General features: G+C 41.5%; 2 protein-coding genes across 4 annotated transcripts in view; one reads left to right on the top strand and one right to left on the bottom strand.

Annotated features, from left to right (window-relative positions):
* Nucleotides 1-2,322, top strand: part of QPCT (glutaminyl-peptide cyclotransferase) — a 21,780-nt gene extending 19,458 nt beyond the window's left edge. For both annotated transcript variants that reach the window (XM_083604352.1, XM_083604351.1), the window contains exon 7: nt 368-2,322. In XM_083604352.1, coding sequence (XP_083460478.1) covers nt 368-513 — 146 coding nt within the window. In that variant the 3' untranslated portion in view covers nt 514-2,322. The remainder of the gene's footprint in view (nt 1-367) is intronic.
* SLC30A6 (solute carrier family 30 member 6) lies at nt 1,104-18,300 on the bottom strand. Of its 2 annotated transcripts, none has more exons than XM_083604330.1 (14): nt 17,511-18,300; nt 15,647-16,253; nt 15,039-15,593; nt 12,914-12,956; nt 12,495-12,560; nt 11,900-11,980; nt 11,256-11,291; nt 10,665-10,759; nt 9,277-9,325; nt 7,312-7,431; nt 7,119-7,221; nt 5,806-5,853; nt 5,145-5,213; nt 1,104-4,992 (listed from the first exon to the last, which is right to left on the bottom strand). In XM_083604330.1, exons 3-14 carry the CDS (start codon nt 15,064-15,066, stop codon nt 4,492-4,494), a joined length of 1,239 nt encoding a protein of 412 aa, XP_083460456.1. In that variant the 5' UTR covers nt 15,067-15,593; nt 15,647-16,253; nt 17,511-18,300; the 3' UTR covers nt 1,104-4,491. The 2 variants fall into 2 exon arrangements, with proteins under 2 accessions (XP_083460456.1, XP_083460455.1); XM_083604329.1 differs by having other exon boundaries at nt 15,039-15,123; nt 16,167-16,253.

Here is an 18,300-nt window from a genome sequence, read left to right as displayed (position 1 = left end):
TCTGAAAGATGAGAACTTGGGGCAATGGCAGAAGGGATATAAGGCAGGCCCTTATACATACCTGTATTAACATTAAAATATAAACATGTTCAGCATTAACTAATGATGTGATATTATTGCATTTTCTGTAGGGCTTGAAAGGTGGATATCATTTTTTTAAAGTTCTTTTTTATATGGTTGCGTTTCTAATTTCTTTACCCTCTTACCAGTAAGCTCTGGAATTATTTCTGATCTAATACTCACTAAAGAAATATCACTGGACTAGAATGTAACACCACAGTGCTATTGTGTTTATATAACCAAGTAACGTACATGCCCAGAAGTCCAGTAATCTCCAGAATCATCTTCTTTGTTTTCTTCCCTCCAGGGGTTCCAATCCTACATCTGATCCCAGCTCCTTTCCCTAGAGTGTGGCACACCATGGAAGACAATGAAGAAAATCTTGACAAGCCAACCACTGACAACCTCAACAAGATTCTACAAGTATTTGTGCTGGAATATCTCAATCTGTGATGGCACACTGCTGGCTCCCACACAACTCCTGCTCTGTTTTTAAGGCTACCACCGGTTCCTCTTTAACTGCTTCCAAAAACAAGCTTTTGGAGACTATAGGAATAACATAGCTTAGTTTTTAATATTTGCCCCCTAGAGGAAAATGGAAAGAACAGCAATTCTTTAAGGTTTAGTGGTACACACAACTGTGGGTAAACCAAATTCTGGCAGTGGGGAAAATAAACATTTATACCAAACTGTGTTCAAGTAGAAGGAAAAACACAACTGTTCATCTTTCACTGAAGAAGAAATAAATGAAAAGGCTTAGATTCATTATGCTACACAATGATATTCAGTACAGTATTTCATGATTTTAGCTACAGCAACATTCCAGAAAATTAAGTGCTATTTCCTTTAACATCAAGTGATAATAATTTAGTGCATACTTGGTATGCAGTTAAATGTGAACAGAAGATAGGTGATGAGAGGAATCCATCCTTGTAGCTTATTTCTTCTGATATTCTTCTGTCCAGATGAATCTCATGAAGTGGTCCACTGTATGAGGTTCCAAAATAAATGTTCATTTACTGTGCCATAACTTGTAGTTTAACTGGGTAAAGGGAGTCCCTATGCCTGGATTACCATTTTGTACAAGGTGGGGAGGGGGATAAAGGTCTCTTTTAAATCATAATGTTACTACGCAATCCCCTGATTGTGTAGCCCTACAATCATTTATCAGGTGGTGGGTCATTCCATCTTACTGTGTTATCTCTACAGGCAATTATTCAACAGTGAAATTCAAGTTTAGAGGTGAATCATAGATGAAGCAACTGCTTGATGCCTAACTAAATTACACTGAATATATCAAGTCACCCTGACTCTGAATGTTTTCAGGCTGCATTTTTAGATCCTTTTAAAAACACATACAATGCACATCAGTGGTAGTATCCTGCAGATTTCATTGTACAGTTCAATCTCAGAACCCTGCTTTAATTGTACCGGAATAGTTTTGCCACTACAGCTAAAACATCGTCCTCTGATGGCCTTGGTCAATTCCCAGTTCCTGTCCCTCTTCCCTGAACCCGCAGAACATTTCCACCACTAAGATTCACTGCCTCCCTCCCTCCACTTTGCTTATTCCCCACCACCTCCCTTCAGAGTTTGGGCCTGTGTGGGAACATAATGCTGCAACTTGTGAGCTTTGTTGCTATGGCAGGATGTCTGCAAATACATTTGAGCTCCAATACCTCAATTACACAAGCATGGTCTGTAGAATTATATCCTTCTAAATAGTTGTAACTATGGGCTTTAGTATATGGTAGTGGTGGGAATTTATTGCGTACACCTGTATCCCTCAAAGGAGAACAAGATGAGACACTTTATCCTCACAACAAACTGGTGAGATAGGTTAAGTCAAGAGACAATGACTGGACCAAGGTCACCCAGGGAGCTTTACAGCTGAGTGTTGAGTTTAACTCTAGTCTCACATGTCACAATCCAACACTCTATAACCATTATCTTTCATTATACCCCAAACTTGGGAATGCTTTTGTTAGAAAGAATGTTTAAGCCTTCAACCATGTACCAGGCATGCAGGATTAACAGCATTACCTTATGGCTGTTGGTAAATTTTCCACTTTGGATAGGTGATCTAACATTTACACTACTGAGTTATTCTGAAATAAAAGTCCTGATTTGTATCTAATTCTTGAATATGTAGTGACCTGGATGTAGTCTTTAAAAACAGAGCACCATTCTTTGTGTTTACATTTGGATAAGCGAGTGTCTTGTATATTGGCACTGTATAATAAAATAAACACTTGTTAAGTCTGTTGGAGCCTATTTTCTCCCTCACACTTAGTTCTCCAGAGTTATGTTGGTCTGAAGGACCAAGATATACAAAATGAGTAAGATACAGTGGTACCTTGGGATGCGAATGGGATCTGTTCCGGAGCCCCATTCGCATCCTGAACGGAATGGAAGACGCGACAGCACGTCTGCACGTGCGCAGGTCGCGTTTTGCCGCTTCCGCGCATGCACGTGACGTCATTTTGAGTGTCTGCGCATGCGCGAGCGGCAAAACCCAGAATTAATGTGCTCCATTACTTCCGAGTTGCTGCGGAGCGCAACCCAAAAGCGCTCAACCTGAAGCACATTCAACCCGAGGTATGGCGGTAATTGATTTTACTGGACAATTTCTGTGGCTTAGCAGAATACAAACAGCCCAAAGGAATGTATGAGCTATACCAAAGAGAGTTCCACTCATACAACACAACTTCCATTTCCTCTCCTCTCCCCAGAATCCAACACCCCCAAATCTGCTCCAGAGGGACCCCTATCCCTTTGCAGCTGATCTTGAGGCTTAGAGAGGAAGTTCCACTGGGCACATGGAAATCGGTTGCACACGTAGAGCAGCAACATTGGATTCAGCCCTGTTTTAAATTCTACCCACACCCAATGACACACGCCTCTTTGAGCTGGGTGGAAGAGGGCATATAAACTTCTTCCACATCAAGGAGAGTGACTTGGAAAACCTGAAATGGCTCTGGTACAGTTGTCCTGCCTCAAAGAACATCATGTGCCCTTTTAGCATTAAATGGATATATCTCACAATCAAAATAACCAGACACCCAGCAGAGGACAAGCTAGAAAAAGAAAGGTATCTTTGTCCAGCAAGGCATTTGGGAAAGGGAAGGTGGAAAAGTCAAATCCTGAAATCAAATCACCACCCCCACATCCTCCTTGCAGAAGGGTCCTCTCAATCACAAACAGGAGAGGGTAGGAATGTAAATGGCTGCCTTTAGTTGTGGAGAGAAACCTGGAGGTAGGAAGAAGGTGGAAGAGTCCACATGCCTGCTGCAGCAACCTGGTTCCTTGCATGCTGTTAGTGTGACTGTTTTGGAGAGCAGGGTGGAGGAGAGAGGCAGCCACACTTTGTGGTTTTCCATGGCAGAAAAGTAAAGTTGATGCTGGTCACCAACTAATCTAAATCATGTGCCCTTGTAGGTAAGGACTCACTGAAGGAAAACTAGATACAGTATATAATGTAGGCAGGTGATATACAAATTTTCACTGGCAACAGAATGAAGGAAAAATATCACAATACTTATTAGCAAAACATTAAAATATGCACTCAAATCAGTTACTGACCATGCTAGTTGAAACTGCTAACAAAAAACAGAGTGACTGGCCTGTTGCTATACTTCCCATTTAAGCACCTTGTTTACCTTCATGCAGAGAGGTACCATCACTTTTTAAAAAGCAGCTGGAAAGAAGTTTTAAAATCAGTGTTTCCATAAATAAAAAATGCTACTAGGTTAACCAAAGAATTCATTCCACATACCATGCCACTACTCTGAACTCTTCAAACAGGATTAACAATAGTTTAAAAGGACCACCCTAAGATTTCCCAGCACACTGTCAAACACAGATGGCAGAAATAAAAATGAATCTGTGATAGTTAACACCATAGGAGAGTTGATAACTCTTGTGAACCTGGCAGCAATATAAAGTATTTATTTAGATAAGCATCTCTTAATGTCAAATAAGATTTCAAGTGGGTCTGTTGGACCTCCAAGTGGTCATTTATATATGACACACACCTTTCCAATTAAGGAAAATGTAACTTTTAAAAATGATTGTATGATTACATCATAGGCAAAGAAGTTTTGGAGAAATTTGGTAATTGGAAACACTCTTCATCACCATCAAGAAAAAGATATAGAACCTCACTTCTGGCCAAATTTGTTATCTTCTGAAGTTCCTTGATATATTGTACTGTAATCACTTACAAAAACAAAAATAAAATATGAATAAGCTCACCGCTTGTATAGCTGCAACTTTTACAGTCAGAGATAGTAAATGAAACAACAAAAACACATTTTCATGATTGGAAATATTTGATCCTGGTCCATCTTAAAAATATGAACAGTCTTGTAGAAAAAAGTGAGCAATATAATAGATAAAAATAATAATCAAACAATAAATATAGAAAATAGTTTATTGGGGCCTGGGCTGACCTTGAGTGCCAGTTCCATATCTATGGGGAGCATTTATTAAACCAGTCCTGAATCCCTGGGTTGCCCCTATTCCTGGGACTCCAAATCCTTGCGTGAAGACACTGCTGTAAGGTACAGTTCCACGGTTGAAGCCTAGTCTGTAGGGCCTTGTCTGAGTATTCACAAGAATGACTGGATTCATATTTTTGCCTGGTGTATTAAAGGAGAATTCTGGAGGAGGACTACTTGCTTTAGCTGGAGTAGATGTAGCTACGTTAGAGTTTTCTGCCATTTTTAGAGGTGGCATTGGAATGATGTGATGATCTGAAAGATTCAGCATATTGTTTGCAATAGTTCCAGAGGTCAAGGTTGGCCTAATCCAGTCATCTTTGAAAATCTGAACAGTCAACGTAGACACTAGCGTATACAACCGATTGGTCACGTGAGCAAGTACCATTTGTTCATTAGCATCTCTTCGAATTCTCACGTGTACTGATCCAGCCTAGAAAGCAAAGAAGAATAAGCTCACTGCTCCCCTGCACTTGAAGCAAACAAACTGTGCAGGAGAGAAACAATCTTCAAGTGATGTTATTAAAAAGAGTGACATGCTTTGTTTTGAAAAAATAAAATAAAGTCAGGTGGGGGGATACATACCAGAGAACCAAATCCCAATGTCCAAAAATGCTCGTTTCGTACTTCTAAGACACCATCCAATGTAGAAACCTAATTGAAGACACACAATGAATCACAATATTAGTATTAAAATGCTAATGTTTCTGACAGCTTATTCATAAAGCCCCAAGGGTTGTGTTAATAGAAAAGCTCACTTGGAGTCCAGCCTCCTTGAAATCAATGTGTTTTCTATGTAAACATGCAGAAGATCAAGATGTAAGCCTATTTATACTTCCACCAACTGCATTCTTCAAAAGGCTACTCCACTTGGGACACAGGACAGCATCAGATACATCTCATAAGACTGATCTGAACATTCTATATTTATATATTAATTTATTAGTAAAGTATTAAGAATGTTATTTTTTTAAAAAATGTATATCTATAGCTTCTATAGTATCCAAACTAAAAATGTGAACAAAGGGATCATTGGAAAATTAATGGGAGAGGCCGTTTACCAAATTCCTACAAAAAGCACATATTTCATTGATACTGAAAACTGAAACACCAGTATTAGAAAATAAGGAAATACTGCCTCCTCTCCCTTGGCTACACAACCCATAAAATATATATATTGTGCATGCTCTGGGGCAAGGGTGGCCCTGGCCACTGTATACCAATGTAACATTTTAAACTAACTTACTTCTCTTATAAGTTTATCAAGCTGTCCAATCACATGAGGTGGCGTTGTCTGAAAAAACAAAAAATACTATTACTTTTAAAAACTGCCAAAGAGGGTTCCCCCCCCAATAGTTCTTAAATGACTCAACAATCTAAAGACAATAAAAGGGGCTCACTACATGGAGTGGAGCTGCTATGCCAGCTTCCTGGCAGATGGCTACCATTGCTTAACAGGAGGGAGGGGGTGAGGGGGCAGGAAAGTTGGCATAATGCAGATGCACCAAGAACACCACTGGATTTGGCTCCACCAGTGTGTTTGCGCCACACTGACCTCCCCGCTACCTCCCACTCTGTTAAGGAATAGCAGCCCACATGCCAGGAAGTTAGCATAGCAGATCCCCTACACCCAGAAGCCGCTTCTGCTGAGGATGCACTATGGACACTAAAGTGGGACTCTAAAAAGCGACACTGTGCTTTCACCTCTTAATAGGTGCGTTCTTGCTCAAGGTTCTAGCAAACTAGCCGTGTTCTCCTCCCAGGATACTCCATTCCGTAACCGTCCCCACCCACACCTCCAGGTTTTCTTTCCTGACTGACATGCATCATTCTGTGGTTGTTGGGGGCTTGAGCATGCTCAGTTCTCACCAGGCCTTTTTCTGCCCCTGTAGGCCTTTGTTTACAATTCAGTGAAATATTTTAAAATTTACATTTATTTATTTGTAAAATTTGGAGACTGCTTTCCACCAGATTGTCCCATAACACTATCCCCCAGTCTTAAAAAATACATTCATGAAGACAAAAGGCAAGTAAACAAATAAAAGATTACAACAGTAGAGCACTCAAATTCAGAACCAACTAAACAGAGCCTCTAAAGACATAGAAAAGATCTGTTTTTAACCATATGGTGAAAAGCCACCAATGATTATGCCAGCCACACTCCCAGGGGGGTGGAATTCTAGAGTTGTGGCACAATGGCCAATAAGTGCTTGTCTTGCATCCCAGAATGACAGAGCACACTCAGCACTAGAACCATGAAGGAGGCCCCCTCAACTATCTCAAAGTATAGGCTGGTTGATATGGGGAGAGATGCTCCATCAGTTATCCACGTTCCAAGTCATTCTAGGCTTTATACACCAACAGCAGCATCTTAAATTGGGTCCAGTATCATATAGGCAGCTGTTGCAAATCCCGCATATTAGGTGCAATATGGAACATTTTTTAACATTTCATAAAGTGAGAGGCTGTGTGTGTGTTTTTTTTTACATTAAATGGGTGATGCCAACCTTGGCTACACTGAAAGATGCTATCACAAAGTCACTTCTCTCATTGGCTCACCTGAAGCAATACCTTCCCACTGTAGACGCTCATGGGATACATGGTACCAAAAGTCATCAAGGCAATGGCTAGAGCAGAGGCAGTATCTACTGCAAAATAATTACTGAAAGAAACAAGGGTAACATTAGCGGGCACACCTGTTTTTCAGCCTTCAGTATCTATGAATGTCTTCTTTAAATTCATGAGTACTTACTTAATTTCGATTAGCATGTATGTAATGCAAAGAGCTAAAGCCCCGGCAAGGTCGATCAAGATGAAAGGGTTCATGCGTGGAAGAAAGATGCTGCTCAGCCCAGGAATGATCCCACACAAACTAAAAGAAAGCGAGGAATAAGATGGATCAATAGTGGAAACATCCAGTTAAACAGCAACACACGCAATTTATAGGTACAGTGATGGCTCTTATGGCAGCCCTCTGCAGACAGGGAACTCTACTTGACTCAGGTGTGAGCCTTATTGCTGAGGGAAATGATATAAGGGACAGGAGCATACCTAAATGCTAAAATAAAATCAAGGAAAAAGCTCTTCAATTTTAGTTACAGATATTTCCTCCCAGCTCTAACTGATGGTGCCCAGTTTCATAAAAGGCTTTAGCTACTGAAATGACACGAGGGCCTCTCCAACTATAACTTATTTATTTAGGGCAGAGCACACACTTTGCATTCAGATGGTTCTCAATTCAATCCCTGGCATCATTCGTCAGTTAAGAGGATCAGGTGACACATGCTGGGAAACAGAATTCTGCCTGAAATCCTGGAAAGCGGCTGCTAATCAAGTGTTGACAGAATGGATTAGGCAGAGAAATAGTCTGACTTATAATAGTCTGACTATAAGGCAGCTTTTTATGCAAAAGTGGACATGGGGAATCATCTTGCTTTTTCATATATGTATTTTAAGAAACTTAACATGAAGGCCATCACCAGCCACCATGATCTGATGACGGACAGGATACAAGCGTTATTGGGGAATTCAAACTCTTCTTGATCCTACTCTCACTCATAAAGAGGGAGGTGTTTCACGATGTTAACCAGAGCAGAGACAGATGCCATCAAGTATCAACCTAGCAAATTCAAAACACTTTCATATTATTGTGACATTTTCTAGAAACATTTCCCAGAAATCCACTTTTCCCAAGACCAGATGGAAACATAGGGCAGTTGGTTTAGCAATGATGTCAGGTTTCTACACCATTACACCAAATGAGAGCAAACACAGACCACCACAACTGAATACTTTGGGAAAATGTAGGAACTATGTACCTTGTCTTCTAAATTCTGTTTTATCTCTGCTCAGTAACTCATCTTACAGTAAGGCCATTTTAGCAGGGGGAAGAAGGTGCAGGTCAGAGGCAGTCCTTGGTCTTGTCAAACTGCATGACCAGCAAGGCCCATGGCCAAACTCACTATTCCTTCTATATAAACCTTGCCATTCACTGGCAACAGGCATGGGAAGATTTAGTCCAAGGGCTGCCAGCTGCTGATCTGTAACGTCTTATTTTTCCAGCAACAAAAAAAGAAAAGAAAAAAGGCAATGCTGTTCTAGGCTGCATCAATGGAAATATAGTGTCCAGATCAAGGAAAGTAAAACTACCACTCTATTCTGCCTTGGGCAGATCACATATGGAGTACTGTGTCCAGTTCTGGGCACCACAATTTAAGAGGGATATTGACAAGCTGGAACGTGTGCAAAGGAGGGAAACCAAGATGATCAAGAATCTGGAAACCAAGTCTTATGAGAAACAGTTGAGGGAGTTGGGTATGTTTAGCTTGGATAAGAAGAGACTGAGATGAGATATGATAGCAATCTTCAAATATTTAAAGGGCTGTTACATGGAAGATGGAGGAGGCTTTTCTCCTGCTCTAGATGGTTGGATTTCGACCACTGGATTCAAGTTACAAGAAAGGAGATTCTGACTAAACATTAGGAAGCACTTTCTGACAGTAACAGCTGTTCGACAGTGGAACAGTCTCCCTTGAAAGGTCGTGGACTCTCCTTCCTTGGAGGTTTTTAAGCAGAGGTCGGATGGCCAACTGTCATGGATGCTTTAGCTGAGATTCCTGCACAGCAGGGAGTTGGACTAGATGATCCTCAGGATCCCTTCCAACTGTATAATTCTATGGCTCCATTATTCTGTTACCATATCATCCTTTTAACTTACCTCCTACTGAGATCTGCAACATGTTCCTGAAGCCAACTTGTACTTGCAGCTACAAAAAAAAACCCCACCATAGCAAATATTATTATTAGAATACTTATGATAGCATGTCAGTCACTAAAACACACAGAAACCTATTTTTGAAAACTGCAAGTGCAATTCTATGTGAGGCCTGCAGGAAAATAATAGGTCTGGATATATGTTTTATTGTTCCAGGTCAACTCACTTATTGTGCCAGCATAGCTACAGTGTTCTTTAGCATCATTACTTTAATAATAGTATTCTGATATTGTAAGAACAATATACAAGACTGGTTTGCACAGGTGTGAGTCAGGGTTCAGTGGCATGTGTTTCTTAAAACAGTATTTTAAAATATTTCTAAGCCTTTCTGGGAAATCCAACATGCCTTACAGAAATAAAAAATGCAAAATGACAAAATGAGCAATGCAAAAGTTAAAATCATCCTATACCCCCCAAAAAAGAGAAAATCCAATAAAACATTTCCCCCAGCAACAGTAACCAAAGTCCAGTGAATAAAAAGATCAGACAAAAATACTATAGCTTGACAAGTATATATATGAAACTGAACACTTAAGCTTATTGACATTTAAAACGTTTTTATAAAAGGCATTTGCAGGTGTAGACCTTGATAATATGGCACCATGTGGCAGGCCAAAATTTGCTGCCCCCCCACAGCCCTCCTGCGACCTTCCCAAAGCCAGGTAAGGGAGGTGCTGGGCTTTGGGAAAGAGGCGCGAAGACTCTGAAAGGGTCCTAGAGTCCTTACGACTCCTTCTCAAAGCTGGGCAAGTGCTAACTAGACTTTGGGAAGGAGGTGGGAGGACTCTAGGACCCTGTCAGAGCCCTCAGACTTACTTCCCAAACCAGGTCCTTACTAGGCTTTGAGGAGGCAGAAAGGTGCCCCCTTGGCTCAGCGACTTGTGACTTGTGCGGGGGCTCTGTCCTAAATCAGCCTGTGACATGTGCATAAGCAAGCCTCATCAACTTAAGATTTACACACCTTCCATAACTGTTTTTTAGATAAAGCATCATCTAGATGTGAACAACTGTTACTCAGAGGCACCCACAAGTACATTTGTCAGGAAGAATTGCCCCAGGCTCTCTGGCAAGTGGCATAACTCACCGAAGAGTTCTCATTGGCAGTACAATTTGGAGAGCATGTTTCTTCTCCACTGCAAATGAGAAAACACCACCTATTTCTCCCAGGCCCTCTAGGCATACACGAAGATTTGAGGGAGAGGAGGGGCTTGGTGGCAGTCAAAAATAGTGGCTAGCCAGAAAGTAATATTTTTTTTCCCCTAAGTAAGTCAGATCTCCAAAACCATGGACATTCACTCACTTTAGTTTTAACACATGTATTCATTACGTACCTTCAGATACATAAGCAAAAGGTTTATTCCTAATAGAAAGCATTGTAAACAGGTTGAAGGAGAGTGCCACAAAGGTACCAACCAACAATCGACCCCTAAAAAGAAGAAATCAATTTTATTGCCATTGACTATCATAATATTCCACCAAGTACTAGTTACCTTAGCCAGTTTTTTTTTATTTACTAACCTGTTTATCATCCCATTTTTCTTCTTCATTTAGCTACATTTAATCAGCTTTTATTGAAATAGAAAATTTATTTCTTTAATCTTATTCCAATGTACACAGTAGAATTACAGTTCTGCTCTACAATATTTATCTATGAGTGTTACATCCTCAGCAGCAAACACATAAAAATCTTTTTTAAAAATATCTTGCCCCACAACTATGAGAGTTAATTTATAACTACAAATATAATTGAGAGACATTAAAGTCAAATGGAATTTTGCCAATGGCCTCAATATCATGTCAGCGTAAACTTTATTGTTCTGCGTTTAACAATGTAGTAATGTGGAGAATTAACACTGTATTAGCCATGCCCCTTTATCCCTGTAATATTTAATTCAATACTTTTGCATATTATAAGCACTTACGTGTGAATCTCTGGTTGTTCCAGAAATCGTTCAGCACTACAAGACACAATAATAATAGTTTTACAGTTAACTGTTCTTTCAAGACATCTGTTACAAAGCAATCCTACTGGTGGAACAGGAGGCATAGTGGATCCAAATCCCTCTGAGCTCATGCCAGCAGGGTAGAAGATGAGGGATTGCCCATCTTTCTTTTTTGCCTCCCTTTGGAGGTTCTCCTTTTAAATAACACACATACAAAAATGCATATACCAGCCCCAGGGCCTGTTCACTCCCCCCCCCAACCCCTGCCTTGCCTCATTCCAGGACAGGGTTAGAGGACTAGGAGGGTTTTGGACCGAGCAGATCCAATGCCTTCCCCAATCTGTCCCAAGAACCCCTCTCTGCCATTGGATTTTGCTGCTGCAGGGAGGCCCCCATGGTTGGAACTCCCTCTCCAAAGATGCACCTCTTTCTCTGCCTATGGAGAGGGAGATTCACAAAATCCCAAGGACCAAAGGATTACAGCCTTAGCCACACATCATGTGTATCTACACCAGCACAAAGCAGCAAGATGAGGACTATGGTGTCAAAAATTAAAATTGACTTCTAGCATTATTTAGTTCCTCTTGTTACATATCAGTCGTAAGTGCAAGCAATATTCCTACCTTTCCTTGAGTATAAAGAGCGCCCCAAGCTGTGCTAGAACCGTGGAAGCAAATACTGCTAGGACTTCAAATCTCTCAAACCTGAAATTTGAGAGGTCAAACATTTTAAAATCAATATGGGCAGACAAGTATTCTGATCAGGAAGAAAACTCTCAGCACATTCAGAGGGACTTGCTTGCAAAGCTAAATTATTTGTCCTGTACAATAAACTGTGAGGAAACTATTTTCTCATAGATTGGTTAAAATGGTGTAAGGCCTTCAGGGACCAAATAAAATGGTGCAGGGCAGGGGACAGATGATGATCTGACCTATAGGTGCATAAGTTGGCAATCCCTGCATTAAGGGTCTCGCATCTGAAGCGAATATATATGTTGGTATCAGGCAAAAACAAGGCTAGAATGAAATCTTACACACAATACCATTTTTGCATGCAAGTTCCAAACTTCTTTATATAAATATGGCTGATTGTACAAGTTTTGCACATTTTCATAGACAGACTTTGATAATTTTTTTAATTAAAAAACCCCTTACATGTTTATCACATACTTTAGAACAAATATTTTCAGGAGACATGAAATATCAGCATATCACTTACCCAAATGAATAAGCTGGGCTGGGCTTCTTCATCATTACCCAATAACTTATCAAGCATGTTATTAAACTATATTAAAAGAAAACAATGGAAATTCAAATAAGCAAAATTTAGCTAATAAAAACTCAGTTTTCAATAATTCATTAATTTATTGAAATAAAGTTGCTTTGGCAGTGCAACTGCATACAGAAAGACAGAGCAATAAGCTCCATTATGTTCAACGGGTCTTAGTTCCTGGTACATTGTACTTGGATTAGACCCACTGAAATTGATGGACCTGATCAGTCATGCCCATTAATTTCCATGGGTCTACCATGGGTATGACTAACATTGGTTTTAGATAACAGTATAAAGAAAATGTCACATACATTATATGGAAGTGTTACAAAATGAGATGAGGATTTTTTTAAAGTAAAACATACCTGAAAAGATCAAAGATAGTTAGGTAGGTATATGCAGTTAAAGCTGTGGAAAGAAGGTTTATACTTTACTTACACATAAATACACAATAAAGAATGAATACACAGTAAAGAAGCTTCAAGTTCTCCTGCCTGCAAAATATTCCTTTCAAGGATTAAACACTTCATACCATTACCTACATACTCCCATGTCTTCTAAAGATACAAGACACATTTTACAATAGTGGTGGGGAAACTGTGACCCTCCAAATATTGCATCACGACTACTGGTTGCCTATGCTTTGTGCTCATATGCTCAGTAGTCAAACCGTGGGTTGCAAGACAGCTCAAGGGAATTATAAGTGCTAATATTCTGGGACTGCTCCACTGCAGCTGGAAGACAAGCAGCAGCTAAAACTGTAAGCAGCTGCTCCTGGAGTCTCAATGAAGAGCCCATGGGCATCATGGTGCCCTCAGAAAAACTGCTCATTTTTTGGTCTGATTTTAATTTGTGGGGATTGTTTGGTGGGAGGGGCTACCTATTTGGGCAGGGTTCCTCTTTCTTCTTCTTCTTCTTGCCTGTTCTTTTTTCAGAGTCTGCATGTTTAGGGATGTTCTGAGCATCACCAGTTTTTCATCTATGAAATGGCTGTATCGTGGTGCCCACTAGGGCTGGGTGATATCTGGTTTTCAACACTATCACCAGCTAAACACTGTGATATACTGATATATCACAATGTCTGGAATAAGGATGGAGCAATGTAGAGGTATTGGCTGGCTTCACGGTTTTTCTCACATCGTGATTTCTGCCAGCGTCTGCTCTTGTGATCTGCTGCCCCCTGCAGGAAGTAGGGAAGAGCTATGCTGGCAGAGTTAACAGGGACTGAAGGAATTGAGAGAAGTATTGTGATTTTTGCACAGCACATTCACACATCATGATTCACAATATATTGGCAGGCCATGTCAAAAATTATGAAACCAATATCACAATATGAACTTCAAATCAGTTTTGGACGATATATTAATATATCACCTAGCCCTAGTGCCCACAACAGTTTCTTAAATTTTCAGATGTGCTCCTAGACCCATAAAGTTCAGGGAAGCCTGATCTACTCCACTCCTGTCCTTCAAGTCAATGCCTAGAGCATGGATAGGGAACCTCTAGCCCTCCACATGTTAGGGATAAAGCTGCCTTATACAAAGTCAGACCATTGGTCCATCTAGCTTAGTACCGTCTACACTGATGGGCAGTAGCTCTCCAAGGTTTCAGACATGAGTCTCTCTGTTTGAAGCTGGAGCCTTTTGCATGCAAAGTATCTGCTGTATCACTGAGCTCCCATCAGCCTCAAAACAGCGTGGCCCAGGCCCACAAGTGTTTTAGTCTACCAACATCTGAAAGGCCACTGGTTCCCCATCCTTGGCCTAGAGCAAGATGAGGGGTCTGGTTGCCAGGAAACAAGGAAGGCACTAGGTGCAAAGGAGCACCATACATGTCAGAATTATCTTACCCACTCACCAGAGCCGAAGATTTAACTTTAAAAATAAAATTAAAAAATCTCTACATAACTGCACAAGCCACATAACCCAAGAAGGGCATGCTTTTGCAAAACCTAAGCAATAATAAAAATGACAACCAAGGCAAAAAAGTGCACAGGGTCATGATCAGCTCCACTCACAAGAAGCAGTCATTATATCCGTGATGCATGCATATTTGCAATGTGGGGAAATGTGCCCCTCTTCAATCTGGACAGTATTAAAGGCACAGAAGTAGCTAGCTCCACAGATTTCTAAGTACTTTAAGAACTAACAGTGCCAGTGTGATCAAGGAGCATTCATCTGGTACAGACCTGGCAATAAATTGCAAATCCAGACAAAGGCTTACAGACTGTAGGATTATTCTTAATAGGGCCTGCCTCAAGAATACTCCAGGGGAGGAACAAGAAGAATGCTCAGACCATTTAAAATACATTTTGGAAGAAGTACAAGATAGAAACAGTGAGATATCACAAGATGCTCACAGATCTACAACTCTTCCAGTTATAATATAGACTGCTTAATTCTGTTACACATAGAGGATTCTGCTTCATTATATTAATACTATTATCAGTTTACTACGCAGAAGCATTTAAATGCAATAACATAAACATACCTATGCTGTTTGTTGAACTGCACCACATAAGGAGGAAGCCAGTACATACTATGTTTATTGCACCAAACAACAAGATCTTCCATGACTGTAAATGACAATAAAGTGACTACTTAACAAGGGAATTGAAATAAAGCTTATTTGTCATAAAAAACCTTACAATCCTGCAACACACTCACACAATTTTGAATGAGCATTTTATGCCACCATTAGCTTTAACACTCATGGTGATCTCAAGAGACAGCAGCTAAGCATACTCTAGACCAATGGTTCCCAATTGGTGGTCCATGGACACACCCCCCCCGGATCTATGTAACCCACCCAGGGAGTCCTTGGCACCATTCACATAACAAAAAGTACCATAGAGATATCAAAATTTTCAAAAGTAGGGTTTCCATCACTTGGATTTTGAAAAACAGGGGGTCCACAGTGCTTAGCTAATTGTGAACCACTGCTAGGCTAGACCACATGTGAGGAACGTCTGGCCCTCCAGTTGTTGCTAAACTACAGCTCCTATTATCCTTGGCCAGTGCCCATGCTTGTTGGGGCTGATGGGAGCTGTAATTCAGCAACATCTGGTGAGCTAAAAGTTCCCCACATCTGTTCTAGACAGCTGTATCTACACTTCATTCAGATGGTCATTCAAAGCCTCAAAAACAATTTATGAAGTGTGCTCCTCCCTCCTCTGTTGTGCCACTTTCAGCGCAAAGATCCTAGCTTACATGAAGACAGAATTACGAAACTGGGGAACTCGGGGTAGCCATGAAAATAAACCAGGAGAGGAGGAGGAGATGGGCGAAGGAAGAGTATACAGCCAGTGTGTTCATCCCTAACTTCATAAAATCACAGACAGCAAGGAGACTCTCACCAGTTCAGAAAGTAGTACAAAATCACACAACAAATTAAAATCAAACAGGAGTAAATAAATACAGGCAATTGCAGCATATGCATTGTCTGAAACAACCTGGCAGTATGTCCCTCTTCCAAAATCATTCATTAATGGCATATATTCTAATGAAAAACAAATATTTATTGGAATCAAGTTTCTATTACAGCAAGCAAAGAGGTATATTTCTCTGAGAAGACATGTAACTAGAGTTTTAGTGTCTGAACTGTAAAAGAAAACTTTACCCTTCGATCAGCAGCTACTGATCTAAATTCCTGTGTTAACTTGCCAAGTAGAGACCTCTGTGATTTGCGAAATAAGTGTATTGTCCCCTGCAAATAAAAAAGCAATAGCAAAAATCGTTGTCAATCTCTTAATTACTGAAACTTTCATTTCTTCAGTCACATTCCCCAAAATGAACTTGATTTCTGAACACTGCCCTTTATTATAAGGAAAGTTGTTTCACTAATGTTACACACTGTCGCAAAGTAACACTCACTTAGGAGGTAAGAATAAATACAGTTAACCCTGGCAAGCAGGGACAAGCCCGGGTTGTAAAAGCTCCTGTGCCCTTAAGAGCCATATAACAGGCAGGAATTCAGTAAATGAAGCTCTCATTATCACAGCATCCTGCACCAAGTGTTTGTTTGGGGTTTTTTTCCATTTATCACATTTCTAACCCATTTGGCCTCTAATAATTTTGAGGTGGTTTTATCTCCACTATATCTCTATAAATTTGGTTAGCTTAACAGATGGTTAGTTGCTCAGGGGCCTACCACCGAACTCTGTGGCTGAAAAGGAGTTTGAACTCAGACATCCATGTCAAGATTGTCCCCTCAAGTCCAGGCTAGGGTCTCTTTGTAGAAAACTGATACACATTAAACCCGTGGTTCCCAATGTGGGGTACAATTTGATTTTTAAGAGGGGGGCAATTCGAGAATGAGTTATTAACAGTTAATGGCGTTTTAGGCTTCCTCCACGTGAATAAGAGTTCACTTTTTGAATAATAAGAATTATATGTCACAAGGGGGGGGGGCATCAGGATTTTAGAGATGCTTAGGTGGGGCATGACCCAAAAAAGGTTGGGAACCACTGCATTAAACTGTTGCTAATTTTTTATACCCTGCTTTTCAAACAACTTATCAAGTCAGTCCACAGGAGGAGGAGAACCTTTTTACAGGGCATGGGCCTGTAAACCAACTTGCTAATGGTTGCAGTTCGAACTGCTGCTAAGGGAACAGCTGCAGGGCCCGGTTCGAAAGCTGGCAACCTCATATGCCTTGCTCCGTAACCACTACACCGCGTTGCCTCTGTGAAGAAGCAGCGTCACGGTGCCATGACGAGGCGCAGAGAGCCTGACCTCTGAAAAGTGACGTCAGCCTCCGCAGCTACCCAATGAAAGGAAGCCAAGCCTTAAGAACTGGCAAGCCAGAACCGGGGTTCTGAGAGGTCCTCGCGCCGCACCCCCGAGCTGCGCGTGCGCGTTGGCTCTCCCCGCGCCAGCTGAGTCCGAGGCCTCAACCGTCGTCCCTCGTCCCTCCTCCCCACCCGCGCGCCCCGCTTCGACGTGAAAACAGAAGGCAACTCACCATGTTGAGGAACAAGTGGCTCCCCAAAGGGGCCGGAAAAGGCTGGCTCCTCCTGTCACCATGGAGACGAGGCGGGAGCCGAAGGAGCCGGCGTGTAATTGGCCGAGCCCAGCATAGGAGCAGGAACTGACGCGAGGCCTTCGCCCCGGCGCTGCCTCCTCAAGATGCCGCGGTGCCTTAGTTAGCGTTGTGGCAGGCAGGGCGGGGCGAGAGAGAGAAAGAGAAGAGGGCGGAAGGCAGCTGCGCATGCGCCAGCTCTGAGTGAAGCAACGGGGAAACTGTCTCTTAAAGCCGGTAGCGTTGCCGCAGCGTCGTTGGCGCCCAAGCCGAGGAGGAGCTGTGCGCTTTTAGGCAGCCGGTCGCTGTCGGGAACGGATCACGGGGGAAACCTTCCCTGGCTTTTACACACCGTCTCTCTCTCTTCCAATGTGTTCGTTTATTTATTCATCATCAATATGCATCATGTGTACCCTTGTTGTATCCCTCTTTAACCTCGCCTCGCAGACGACCGCAGAGAAGGAATGAAGAGCGCAGCGTTCTAAGTCAGTGTTAAATCTACTGGTAGAAGTGCCACAAGCACATTTAGATTCTTGCTATGATTATGCTCTCTGCTGTAGAGCTGGGAACTCTTTCAGCCCAAGGACATCATTCCAATACTCAATGGGGCCACGCATTGCTCCCACTCTCCGCTGAGCTGTGCAAACCCTTACATCCCATTGCGGTACACCCTCTCCAGGGTGGTTTAAACCTACACTGTTCCTCAGTTGATCCACTGAGAGGTGGTATCAGT

This window comes from Podarcis filfolensis, assembly GCF_964270895.1.
Source record: "Podarcis filfolensis genome assembly, chromosome: 3".
NCBI lineage: Eukaryota > Metazoa > Chordata > Lepidosauria > Squamata > Lacertidae > Podarcis > Podarcis filfolensis.
The sequence above is the reverse complement of the archived record's forward strand: the minus strand, read 5'-3'. Positions and strand labels throughout refer to the sequence as shown.

What these genes read in the sequence shown, in the direction of transcription:
- SLC30A6 (XM_083604329.1), bottom strand. An exon ending in CAGTAGCTGCTGATCGAAGG is followed by an intron (nt 15,124 to 16,166) that starts GTAAAGTTTTCT and finishes TGTCATTTACAG; the next exon opens with TCATGGAAGATCTTGTTGTT. An exon ending in GAACAACCAGAGATTCACAC is followed by an intron (nt 10,760 to 11,255) that starts GTAAGTGCTTAT and finishes TCTTCTTTTTAG; the next exon opens with GGGTCGATTGTTGGTTGGTA.